General features: G+C 41.0%; 1 protein-coding gene across 1 annotated transcript in view; it reads left to right on the top strand.

Moving 5' to 3' along the window:
* Positions 1-13,760, top strand: part of STK32A (serine/threonine kinase 32A) — an 86,668-nt gene that overhangs the window by 30,354 nt on the left and 42,554 nt on the right. The window contains exon 2 of the mRNA XM_007103572.4: positions 2,899-3,072. Within this exon, the coding sequence (XP_007103634.1) occupies positions 2,899-3,072 (174 nt within the window). The remainder of the gene's footprint in view (positions 1-2,898; positions 3,073-13,760) is intronic.

The raw sequence follows: 13,760 nt of genomic DNA on the forward strand, positions 1-13,760 counted from the left end.
GCCCGTGAGCCATGGCCGCTGAGCCTGCACGTCCGGAGCCTGTGCTCCGCAACGGGAGACGCCACAACAGCGAGAAAAAAAAAAAATCAGGTTATGATATGAACCTTCATATCCTAGTTATTACCAAACTGTGTTGTGCCCACATATTTTACTGGATATAGTTCTGGAAATTAAAATCTTATCTTCTTTCCCTCTGAGAGTCTAGGATCTGTGATAGAGGGCTTCAGGTCTGATGTGCCTAAGGGGAAAAAGGATTAACAGCCAACTGGCTCTATGATTAAATAAATTTAAAATCATACTGGCAAGGGAAGCGCGTTGCCTCTTGCCTGGGCTGCTTCTTCTCTGACTAATAATCCCCTGCGTGGCCGGACACTGTTGTTAACTTGACACAACTGGCACCCTTATCAGTTTGTTCTTTGAATAAAAATCGCTGAGCCCAAGTCGCAACAAAAATGTTCGTTCAGGGCTTCCCTGGTGGCGCAGTGGTTGAGAGTCCGCCTGCCGATGCGGGGGACGCGGGTTCGTGCCCCGGTCCGGGAGGATCCCACATGCCGCGGAGCGGCTGGGCCCGTGGGCCATGGCCGCTGAGCCTGCGCGTCCGGAGCCTGTGCTCCGCAACGGGAGAGGCCACAGCGGTGAGAGGCCCGCGTACCGCAAAAAAAAAAAAAAAAAAAAAAATGTTCGTTCACTTAGGGTGAACTTAATAATACCCTTGTCCCCCACTTCGAGTTAAATAGAGTAATGGGAGAGGAGTCATCTTCTCTGTCAACGGGTTTGGGACCTCCGCCTGCCTCCAGTGGGGAGCTGAATGCAGCCAATCACTGCTCTCTATGAGAACCCAGTCTGCCTGGGTTGTATCCATTGGCATCGAGTTACGTTCATGGTTAGAATTCTCTCCTCCCTTCTTTTGGTACCCAGTTCTCAGTCACCTCATTTGCCAGTTATCCCAACAAGACACTGCTCACATCCCCTGAGCCATCATCATTTGTTATATTAGCTAAGGGTAGCCTAAGTACAGTAGATCCCGGGCAGGGTTACGTATAACTAGCACCTTATTACTTCCTGAAAGACCTGTAAAACACAATGGATATAACATGTAGTGGTGCAGCTGGGAGGATTCTGAACCAAATAGCCCAGGTTCAGGCACCTATCCTGGTGCCCATTAAACCTATGGCAGAGATGCGCAGCCAGTCCTTGCAAGGAGGTGAAGAATAACACTTCCTAAAAGACAATACCAAGGATGCGCTGCCCACATTTTTACAAGCACTTCCTGTGTTTCTGTCTAAATTCCCCCTAAGGGCTTAATTTCTGACATCTTCTGTGTGAATCAGTCCTCAGTGGTAAACAGAATTTTATTTACTGAACAAGTAAACACCGAGGACCTAGTCTTCATTAGAATGTGACTGCCTCAGATTAAGGCTTCATTGAATTTCTCTTTTTTCTTTTGTTTGCAAGTCCTCTCCTCCTCTAGCACAATGATCACTCTAAAGAAGAAAATGTACTCAGTACAGTTCTCCCATCATTGATATTCTATGTTTGTTTCCTAAGCAAAGAATTTGTCACTAGGAATTCGTTTGCATCCTGGGCACTGCTTTGCAGACTCTTAATTCTGTGATTCAAATAAAACTTTAAAATACGACCTCAGTGACACGATGTCAAAAGAAACATGTTGAAAGAGTGCTGATACAGAGAGCTTTTTGTGACTAGAAATCATGTCTGTGCTTTGAGGAAAACAAAACAAGTCATAGCAGTTGGAATGCATTTTTACAGAAGACTCTGCAGACAGCAGAGGCCAATTCTGCTGGCCTGTGTCTCCTTTCCTCTTCCCGTCCCTCCAGCCCACGCTCCTTCAAGTTGTGAAGTCCCCGTCTGATCATACGTCCTGCTTAAACCTCCTCACCGTCTTTCCAACGTGTACAGACTCGTGAACAAGCTCCTGTCATGGGATCTGCCCTCTATCTTTCTCTCCAGGCTCAAGCTTCCCCGTAACACCTGTCGTTCCAACAAACCCAAACTATTTTCCTTTCCCCCCTCACACTGTGTTCTTTCCCATGTCTGTGCTTAATTCGTGCTGTTTTCCTCTCTCAAATCTTACTTTTGGACCTGAAGACCCCTTCACCTCTACCATTTATTGGGTGTTTTACCTCGTGCTTAAATTACTTAAGCTTCACTGGGCCTTGATTTCCTCATTTGTAAAATGGGAGCATAAGAACAGCATTGTGGGGTTAATGACACCACATTTGTGGAGTGCTTTAGAGTCTGCCCCAGAGATGTTGGCTTTATTTTGTAGTTATTATTATTGTCACCATCCTTCAAAATTTAACTCAGTTTTCTCCTCTGCTGAGAAGATTTCCCTTCCCTCCTTATCCCAGAGACTGAGTGAATTACTGCCCTGTACTGTGCACTTACTTCTTTATTGCCCTTTTTATATCTTTTTCTTATTATTTATGTGGTTCATGATTTGTTATAATGTTGCTGGGCAATGAAGTTGTTAGTGTGGAAAAATAAGCATGAGGTACTTCAAGGAGGGCTTGTAACTCATATTTTATGGACCTCCTGCAACAGTATGTTCGGAATATGTTATGTTCTTTATTTCCTGGGCTTTACAGCTTTGTAGACCTCCAGTTAATGGGTTCTTACTATATGCCAGGAATGACATTAAATATTATACTCATCATATTTAGGCTTTACTATGATCAAATGTGGAAGATCTTCTTATCATTCCCATTTTACACATGTGGAAACTGAGGGCCTGGAGTGAGTAATAGACCAGTACTCCCAAAGCCTGAACCCTTAGCTTAGGAAAGTTCTGCTCTGATCTGTAAGGTGTCCTTTGCCTCTGAGCCTCTTTAGTGTGTAAATGTATTTAACCCACTTGCATTTCTAATTCCCCTCCAGGTACTCCTTCCAAGATGAGGAAGACATGTTCATGGTGGTGGACCTCCTGCTGGGTGGGGACCTGCGTTATCACCTGCAGCAGAATGTCCGCTTCCAGGAAGACACTGTGAAGCTCTTCATCTGCGAGCTGGCCATGGCCCTTGACTACCTGCAGCGCCAGCGCATCATTCACAGGTCAGTCAAGTCCAAGGGCACAGCCTTGGTCTGAATGCACAGGAGGGAATGCACAACCTGAAGCATTCAACAGGTCCCTGTTGAACGTGACATCTAATTCTTACTTAATTCTTACAACATCCCTGGAGGTAGGTGTATTGTCCTCATTTTTCAGATTAAAAAAAAACCAAAAAACTGAGCACATTGAGCTTAGTCTGCCCAAGGTCACAGTTAGTAAACAACAAGACCAGAATTAGTGAGTGTTGGTGCTGCTTATAACTAAGCCTAGAAAAAGAGAAGAAAAGGTGACATATACGAACTTAATAAATATTAAATGAATTAATCAAAAGAGAAATGGAGGAAGTGCATGAAGGGAAAGAAATAGAATGAGAAGGAAGAAAATTCTTTGGGGAGAAAATTTGAGTCCTAACATCTGCCTGTCATCTACCCTATTGTGAGGGCATGCTGCAGACAGAAGTCAGCAAAAGCAATATATCTCCTTCACTTGGGGCATTTGTGTTAAAGACAAACAAATAACACAAGTAGCTATAAACCCAAACAGACAACAGAGAGAAAAGGATAATACTTTATGTTTATATAGGAGTTCGTAGTTTTTATGGCAGTTTCCTATATAATATCTCACTTGATCTCTCTAATAAGTGATAAGTGAACTGAGCAGGTATAGTTAGACCAGTATTAAATATGAGATTTTGTGACTTAGAGGCATTAAAGTATCATCTAGCTTACTTATAAGAAGTTTGAACCTAATCACCATCAAAGCAGCTACTATTTACCTCGCTTTCTATATGCCAGGTACTGCTAGGTACTTTCATATATTATACTGTTAAATTCTCAAAACTCAAAGAGGACTCCACATTTCATTACAGTATTCCCATTATACAGATGAGAAAAGTGTGGCTCAAAGATTTGCCAAGGAGAGACCCTGACAATTAGCATTGCTGGGATTCAAACCTGTATCTCTCCAATCCCAAAGTCAGAGCTCTGTCTACTATACTACCTTGCATTAATTACACATATGAAATATATACATTAATTAATTATACATTGTTAAATGAACAACCAACATGTGACTCTGCCACTGTCATCTTTAATCCTTGAAGAATCTGCTGAGTTTTTACGTTTAATTATGTCTCATTTACTGAAAATTTGTCTAGATAAAATTTTTGCCCACCACTAGTTGACATTTATCTAGAATTTATCAGGACTAGTACAGGGCCTGTGGTTGAAGATGTAACATCATAATTTATAGATTCTCCATGCAAGCACTATGGACCAATCCTTTTTTTTTTTTTTCCTTTTTGGTCTTGGCACTTACATAATTATTATTTAATTTTCTATCTTTGGAAGGGCCCATTTGTATTGGAAACGTGCTCTTCAGGCAATGGATAAATGGAAAGCAGACCAGTTAATCATGTATGATCTCGGAAGTAAATTTACACACCTGGTGTTTTTGTCAGTAACTGGGAATCCTGCTGACAAGCGATCTTTCTCCCATACTGGCTTTCTGCTACCTCCCGCCTAGTTCTTTCCGAGGAGAAACTTTTCATATTTGTAGGCTATAGAGTCCCTGTCAGGGTCTCTTCATGCTCACTCATCCTCCCCCAAATTGCCAACCCACAGTCTGTTCGGGGTGCTGACATTGCAGATCTCAGGCAGAAGCCAGGGACTATGAAAAGCCAACATCACCAGAGGCCACCTTGTAACTTTCTCCCTTCTCTGTGCCTTCTTTCTCTGAGCTTCATTTTCTCAGTCATCACAAGTCAAGATGCTCTGAGCATTTTTGCCATGTGCTTAGAACCATGTTCCAAGAAGAATACAGGAGAAAAATGAAACAGAAAACTTGATACAATTTTCACCCCCAAGGAACATAACCATACCAAATAGCGTTGTTTTCTGTCCTTGTCTCCCTCACTCTCTTTTGCTCCTATCATGGTTTTGCCACTTGAATAAGAAACCAAGGACTAAGTTTCTGCTCCTTGCCCTTTACACACTCACAATTACTACTTAGTGCCTGTCTTCAGAGGGCCTCTTTGTACTGAAATGTCTCCTCCTCATGGCAGATGAATGGAAGGCAAACACCATGACATTATGAATGCTGGGTTAAAATGAGATAGCATACTAGGACAGGAATAAAGATGCAGACGTAGAGAATGGACTTGAGGACACGGGGAGGGGGAAGGGTAAGCTGGGACGAAGTGACAGAGTGGCATGGACATATATACACTACCAAATGTAAAATAGATAGCTAGTGGGAAGCAGCTGCATAGCACAGGGAGATCAGCTGGGTGCTTTGTGACTACCTACAGGGGTGGGATAGGGAGGGTGGGAGGGAAATGCAAGAGGGAGGAGATATGGGGATACGTGTATACGTATAGCTGATTCACTTTGTTATAAAACAGGAACTAACACACCATTATAAAGCAATTATACTCCAATAAAGATGTTTTAAAAAACCCAAAAAACAATCCAGGTGTATTTCTACTGCCCACATGTCCTAACTTACCTCCCCATTCGTTATATTTTATAGGCAGTCATAGCATTTTGTACCTCTCCTGAGGAGTTGTGATGTTTTGGGTATGTAATTACCTAATGTCTGTCTGCTGTGCTAAATTGTAAACTCCATGAGTTGGGGCCATGCATGTTTTGCTTCTCACTGTGTAACCAGTGTGTGACAAAAATCTGAAGGAATGAACACTGCCCGAACCACATGGATGACAGATTGACTAAAAGCCCAGCTTTACAGATAACAAAGACGAAATTAAACTAGAAGGCATTAAAGCCATACATTTCAGACCTACCTTGGTCTTCACATTGGGTAATCATATAATTTATCATCCAAACCAGGGTACTCCTGAGAATGAAAGGAGTTGTGTTAATAATTATGCTGGGACAACAGGCAAAACTCCTAAGTGTTTCGGAAAAATCAGAACATATATCAACCTCATTAGGGTTTTTCAAGACAGTCATGACCAAATAGGCATTTTAATTGTGAGAGAGCTCTAATAACCAGGACTTTCTGCCTTCAACTACTAGATATCAATGTGAAGTGATTTCCATTTGAAGTGGTATCAAATGGCTTAAAAGACATGTACACGGTGAAGTAAGCAGTGTCCCTTTGTCTACGGCATTTAGAGGATAATAGTGGCGGCACTCTGAAGCCAGCTTCAGGGCTCCTGGAGCAGAGTTAAAAGCGTGAAGAGCAACATAGAAGAAGAGATAGAGGCTTCTGAGTACTGTAATTCTCTTTCTAAATCTCTTTCTTCAAAAGAATCTGAAGAATTCATGCTGTATTTGATGGAATCTGTGATAACAAAACATCTTTCAGCTACTTAGAGGATTGGATTGTAAGACACAACCTGAGTTGCAAGGTATTAACATGTGAATTTAAAAAAAAAAAAAAAAGGACAAAATACAGTAGATTTCCCAGGCAAGGAAAGATCATCTGCATAAAAGTGCAGATGTAAAATATGTGACTTCCTAATTTCAAAACAACATTTTGTCTCTGGACAGGGTAGAAGATTCCAAATTATCTGTGGTGGTCAGCGAATATGTGTGGGGCAGGAGCGGTGATAGGCTGCCCTGACTGAGGAATTCCTGGGTACCAGGTGCTCTGCTTGAGCACTTGTGAATTATTTCACTCAGTCCGCCCACAACTCCAAGAGGCTGATGGTGTGATCGTCCTCATTTTACAGCTGATGAAACTCCGGTTCAGAAAATAACTTGGCTAACGTGTAGGTGAGGCCACCTACACTTGAAGGATATGCAGAGCTCTTAGCCACTCTCCACACCTGCTGACGATGTTCAGCACTGTTTTTGCCCTGAGGAGGGTGTGGTACAGGGTGGGGCACGGACACCTGCCTTCAGGTACCCGCTGTCTGGCTGCACAAGTGAAGAGGACGCAAATGGCGCCAACAGACAACAGAAGAGCCTAAGACGAGAAGCTAAATTGGATGAGAAAGACTGAAGTGCTTCAGTAGGGAAGATGCTTTGGGGTAACAAAACAAGTTTCTTCTGAGCTCAGAGGGCTTAAAAGCAGGAAGGAGAGTTTAGTCTGTGTAAGGGGAACTGTATTCTGAATGAAAGTATTCGTTTGTCTCCCTGTGGTAACACAGAATAGGCTCTGTCTTTAGCTTTTTTGTTTGCATTGTTTTTCCTGCCAGCAATGGCCAGCTTAGTTATTTTTTTTAAATACCATAAATGCTATTTCTGCCTAAATTCCAAATGAGACATAAATGGGGTTTTGTTTTATTTTGTTTGTGGATTTTTTTTAATCCACAGACTTGACTTTTTGTAGTTTCCTAAATATGTAGAATATTTAGCTAATTTTTTTTCACTTTTAGAATCTGTGAAAGCCAGGATTGCACAGTAATCATTAATTTTGAATTGTGCAATTAGACATATTTCTTATTGGTCGGGAAGTCAAACATTTTTCTATGAGTACAGCTTGAAAGTCAGCTCTAGTTTCCAAATTATGGCCATTTCCTTGTTCAGTATTCCGCTTTACTTACATTACATCGGTGAATGAAGATCTTAAGATACGGATACCGTGATTATTTGCTTTTATTTTTAAAAATAAGGAAAATTAAACTCATTACAATCCTTCCTATGGGATAGTACTCTGATTTGTTGATTGCCACAGTCTCTCCAGTGAATAAAGTGATAGAAAGTAATTATTACAGTCTAATGACAAATTTGTATTCCTTCCCTTGTCAGATGTTAAAGACTCAATTACAGATTTAATCTAATGAGATGAATTGTTTGGGACAGTTAAATAGTAAGTCATCTTGGGTCAAAATACCATATGAGTGGATGTTTGTTTTTCCGTCTTTCTAAGAATTATCTCACTCTAATGAAGTTATAACTGACTGCTTTCTAAATTCCTACAGGAGTAAGATAAAAATCTAATTAGGCCATTGATATCAATGATGGCGGTGCAACAGAGTGAGCTGCCAAAGTTCATCTCCAACTGATTACAGATACGCTGAAGTAGGAATAAAAGAAAATTCATGATTGTCAAAAAAAGAATAGGATGCTATTTTTATTCATCACCTTTGTCTTCTCTGCTATAATCACAGAAACCGTTAACTGACACCCAGTCCATCTCGGAGCCTCCATAAAATACACAAAGGAATTAGTTTTCACACATCCCCTCTTGGACTGAAGTAGCTGCTTGCCAGGTGTTTATATCGTTCTTCTAGAAATTAGCATTTTGATGGTGAAGAAAAAAACTTAGGGATATGCTTCTCTCATAAATATTCATTCAAGAACTGTTTCTTGAGTATCTGTTTGCCAGACAATGTTCTCGGTGCTGACCTTCAATGCTGAAAGGACGGACAACTTCCCTGTCATCCAGAGTTGATAATATAGCGTGAAAGGGAGTCAAGTAAACAATGCAACACTCGTACCAGAAAGGTGTTTAAAGTCCGTGGCATTTACTACAAAGGAAATAAGCAGTTATGTGTGTATCCTGTGCCACCCATACACGTCACTCACACTCAATGCATCTTCACAGTGGTCTTGATCCTACTTTTAGTGGTAGCCCCTGGCTCACAATATTCTTGATAAGAAGTGGTCTCTCCCTTCTAAACTGAGGCCCTACTCCTCACTCCTGTTCTAATCTCTAATCTAATCTCTAGTCTAATCCAGAGCGGTTGCTAAATACATCAGTGACTGAACAAATGAATGAGGACAGCATATACACGTTCTCCTTGGGTGGACGTGGAAGGTAAAGGTTGCTGTGGATAAAGCTGTCTTCAGCATCTTTTTAATTTATTCCCACTGTGTGTCTACAGTGTGTGGGGCTCCATGCTGCCTTTCCTCCATGCTGTGTTAGTTTTTATGCCATGTAACAAAACCACCACAGATGTAGTGACTTAAAATAACACACTGATTACCTCACAGTTTCTTTGGGCCAGGAGTCTGGGCACACCTTAGCGGGGTTCTCAGAAACGCTGTAATCAAGGTGTTGGCCAGAACTGGGTTCTCTTCTGGAGGCTGGACTGGGCAAGGGTCCGCTTCCAAGTTCAGTAGGGATGTTGGCAGAATTCATTGCCTCATGGCTATAGGACTCTGCTTGTTTCCTCAAACTCAGTGAGGAGACCAAGACTCCAGAGTGAGTCTGCTAGCAAGACAGGGTATATATCATGGAATAAAATTAGGTAACACAATCAGAAGAGCGACCTCCCATCACCCTTGCTGTATAATGTTGGTTAGAAGCAAATCATACAATCAGCCCACACTCAAGGGCTGAGGATGATACAAGACATGAACAGCAGGAGGTGGGGAACATGGGGGGCACCATGAAGTCTGTCCACCATACTTCCTCTAAACAAGTTTTCCTATGCCTGACTCCGACATCAATATTTTCTATGACCGTAAACATAACCCTGAACATCCCTGTCAAGGAAGCAATCAGGTGGTTTGGCCAAATGAACAGGAATGGTTCTTTCATGCCTAAGAGTCTAGGGTGATTTCCCCTCAGCCCTGATAGGATGACACTCTTCAAAGTATAACCTCTTTGACTTTCTGCTCTCTACTACGCACCCACTTCTTCCCAGCAAGTCCCCATGACCGAAATGAACTGTCCAAAGAGTATGTGACAGTGAGGTGGGATAATCAGCCTTTAACACATTTAATAATCAAGACCTTTTTGCAATTCAGTTGTGAGCCCAAATTCTTTGTTTTAACGAAGGTCTTCAGTTTGTTACAGGCAGAGATCTTCAAGGCTGAGATTTCGTCTTTTTGTCTGACTCATACACACTGCAGCATCTTGGAAATCACATTTTATTTTCTTGGGATGATCATTCATAGGGAAAAAATAAGATCTTTCTGCAGCTAATCATTTTAGTCAATGATCATTGAGTGACAGATGAGCTTCTGATGAATGAACTTGTCAACACAGTGACTGACACACCAGGTTTCTGAAGCCTGTGGAAATGAGTCATCTGGAGAGATGCTTTTCTAATTCCTGGAGATGTTTACTCCCCTCTGCTCACCATTTAAATTATACTACAAGTACACATCTCATTTTCTTAATGGCTTAAGAAGAGCTGTCATTCACTGTGCATATATCAAGAACTAGGCACTCTGCTAACAAGCTTTTTGCACACACTGCCTAGTCTGATAGTCAGCAATACTATGACAGGGTTAAGTGACTTGCCCAGTACCATACAGCTGGTATACTAAGGCCACATTCAAAAGTAGGATGAACTGATTCAAAGATCCTGCTCTTAATATAGGCTCTTTTAGTTTCATTCTTATGAACATAATAGACTTCTTCAAGATCAGATGAGCTATTTAGTGCTATTTACCCAATAGCAACAAACATTAGTTTAGATACACATTTTTCGTTGGTATGTGTTATGGGTTAAATTTTGTGTCCCCCCCCCAAAAAAGGTATGTTGAAGTCCTAATCCCCAGTAACTCAGAATGTGACCTTATTAGGAAATAGGGTCTTTACAGAGGTCATCAAGTAAAAATGAGTTTATGAGGGTGAGTCCTAACCCAATGTAACGGGGATTCTTATCAAAAGAGGGAATGTGGACATAGAGATAGATATAAACAGAAGGAAGATGATGTGAAGAGACACAGGGAGAACTCTGTGTGAAGATGAAGGATTGGAGTGATGTGTCTATAAGCCGAGGAAGGCTAAAGTTTGCCAGCAAACCAACACAAGCTAGGAAGAAGCAAGGAAGACCCCTCACCTACACGTTTCAGAAGGAGGAGGGCCTTGATGACACCTTGATTCTAGACTTTTAGCCTCCAGAACCATGAAACAGTATATTTCTGGTTTTTTAAGCCACCTAGTTTGAGGTACTTTGTTACAGCAGACCTGGCAAATGAATACAGTATGTTTTCATAGTTTTTTTAGGTGCTGAAATTTCAATCTTTGCTTCTCTAGCACGTACTACTCAGAGCAGCTTCTACTTCACTCCTGATATGCTGCTTCAAATATATTATGGGATGGAAGACCAGAACAAAACTTGTTTGAATTGTTTATAAAATTACAGTAACCCGAGAGAGAGTTCACTAAGTCAAATCCATTAGCTTTAGTATATGGTAAGCTATTTTATGTTGCCCAGAGACTGTCTCTGCTTACTTTCATATTTCAGATTTGGTGAGATATTTCAGATATCTCTGGCCTTTTCATAACGTTTCTCTAGTCCAAGGAGTTTTGTTTTGCACTTACATATCTCTAAGGGAAGTGAAATCTTTTCCAATTTACCAAAGCAGCATGTCCAGGATGATGAAATTAAAAGTCTAAAAATACTTATAGATGATCCGATTACTTTTATTGTTCATGCTCCACGTGATGCTGCCTTTCTTCCTCCCAGTGTATTGATAATATTTTCTGTTTATTGCAGCGGGATAATAGATTTTGGCTTCCGACTGCCATTTTCTGTGGAGTGGTTGAGAAAATGCCCTTGCTTGTTGTTTTGGTAAATCTTCTCGTCAGGAGCTCACCAGCCCTTGCGAATGTTTTCTCTTCCTAACTCCCATGGCAGAAGGGCCACTTGAGCCTCAAAAACAAAACGGCAGTGCAGTAATGAGGGTATTAGGTTGGTATGTTCTATTCAGCACCTGCTCCCAAGCTACCGAATAATGAATGAGCATGAATTACACATTGTGAAAACAGGAGGCTCTGCCTGCTTTGTATTGTGCGTCAGTCAGTTCCGAAAGGAGCTTTGAAACAGTGCTTCTCACACGAGGGCACCCATTTGTGAAAACCCACGTGAACAAGGCAAAGAGCTGCTCGTTTACAGGTTAACATTTAACTCGCCTGGTGCTGAGCTTTTAATAGTTTCTATAAGGTCAAGAGTTTCGTTAATATGCAACCTGTAACTTAGTCCAAATTAAATTTTACTTTGCCTAGCCTACATTTTAGTACAAAGCTGAAGCTTCATTCTTTCAGGTTTAGTCATTTAACAGGTAGTATTGATGACTTACTTATGTGCTAGGCACACAGCTCTTGAATGGACATTTTTTTTGATGCATCAACAACTTTATTTGTTTATTCACATGTATATTTTTAAAATTTTTTATTGAAGTATAGTTGATTTACAGTGTTGTGTTAATTTCAGGTATACAGCAAAGTGATTCAGTTTATATATATACATGTATATGTGTGTATATATATATATATAAAATATATAAATCTATTCTTTTTCAGATTCTTTTCCATTGTAGGTTATTACAAAATACTGAGTAAAGTTCCCTGTGCTATACAGTAGGTCCTTCTTGGTTATCTATTTTATATATAGTAGTGTGTATATGTTAATCCTAAACTCCTAATTTATCCCTTCCCCGCTCCCCTTTGGTAATCATAAGATTGTTTTCTACATCTGTGACTCGATTGCTGTTTTGTAAATAAGTTCATTTGTATCATTTTTTTAGATTCCACATATAAGCAATATCATATGATATTTGACTTTCTCTGTCTGACTTACTTCACTTAGTATGAAGAGTTTTTGAAGAATAAAAACATGGTTTCTGTCCCTTTAGAGGTTACAGTTTGGTTGAGGAGATGGACAATGAATATAATACAGAAACATAAACAATGAACAAATACATAATTAATCATGTTAGTTCCAGATTCTGTTGAGTGCTATATGGGAAATAAACAAGGATCTAAGAAAAAGAGTACAGAGTTGGGGGTGAGGGTCACTGTGCTTGAAGAAGCCTTGCCAGTAGGTGGCATTTGAGCCAAGCCTTGCAGGACAAGCAGCTCTAAGGTGGAAGTTTGTTAGGTGTCCTGGAGCAGAACAGAGGCCTCTGTGGTTGGAACATGTGAGAAAGGGGGAGAGTGGTTCAAGAAGCCACAGGAGAGGTGAGCCGAAGCCAGGTTGTCTTACCATGCTCTAACAAAGGCTCTAGTTCAAACTTATTTCTTATTTGTGCTTTAATGAAAATACAGAGCCAGTCAGGAAAGGGGACATATTTGAATTTGTAATCAGTTTGGAGATAAGGATAGAACATTCACAGTGGGTGGTAGGAAAATAAGAATGGAAATCATGGAGAATGGGATCCATTAGCTATTCTAGATACTAGGGCAAAAAAGAGCCTGGAGATTATTAGTTCAACTTGCTCCCTCTGTAGGTAAGGGATTGGCATACTTTTTCTGTAAAAGGCTAGATAGCAAATGTTTTAGACTTTGTAGGCTATAGGGTCTGTCACAACTCATCGACTTTGCCATTGTATTGTGAAGGCATCTAGATAATATGTAAGCAAATGAACATGATTGTGTTGCAATAAAACCTTATTACAGGCCTTCCCTGGTGGCGCAGTGGTTGAGAATCCGCCTGCCAATGCAGGGGACACGGGTTCGTGCCCCGGTCCAGGAAGATCCCACATGCCGCGGAGCGGCTGGGCCCGTGAGCCATGGCCCGTGAGCCATGGCCGCTGAGCCTGCGCGTCCGGAGCCTGTGCTCCGCAACGGGAGAGGCCACAACAGTGAGAGGCCCGCATACCACAAAAAAAAAAAAAAAAAAAAAAAAACCTTATTACAGACACTGAAATCTGAATTTCACATGATTTTTTATGTGTCATAAGATAGTATTCTTTTTTTATTTTTCAACTATTTAGAAATGTAGAATCCCTTCTTAGCTCATAGCCATACAAAAACAGATGATGTGCTACATTGGGCCCATGGGCCATAGTTTGTCAACCCCAGGACAGATGCTAAAACTGTG

The sequence above is a fragment of the Physeter macrocephalus genome, chromosome 8 (genome assembly GCF_002837175.3).
Source record: "Physeter macrocephalus isolate SW-GA chromosome 8, ASM283717v5, whole genome shotgun sequence".
NCBI classification, from domain to species: Eukaryota; Metazoa; Chordata; class Mammalia; order Artiodactyla; family Physeteridae; genus Physeter; species Physeter macrocephalus.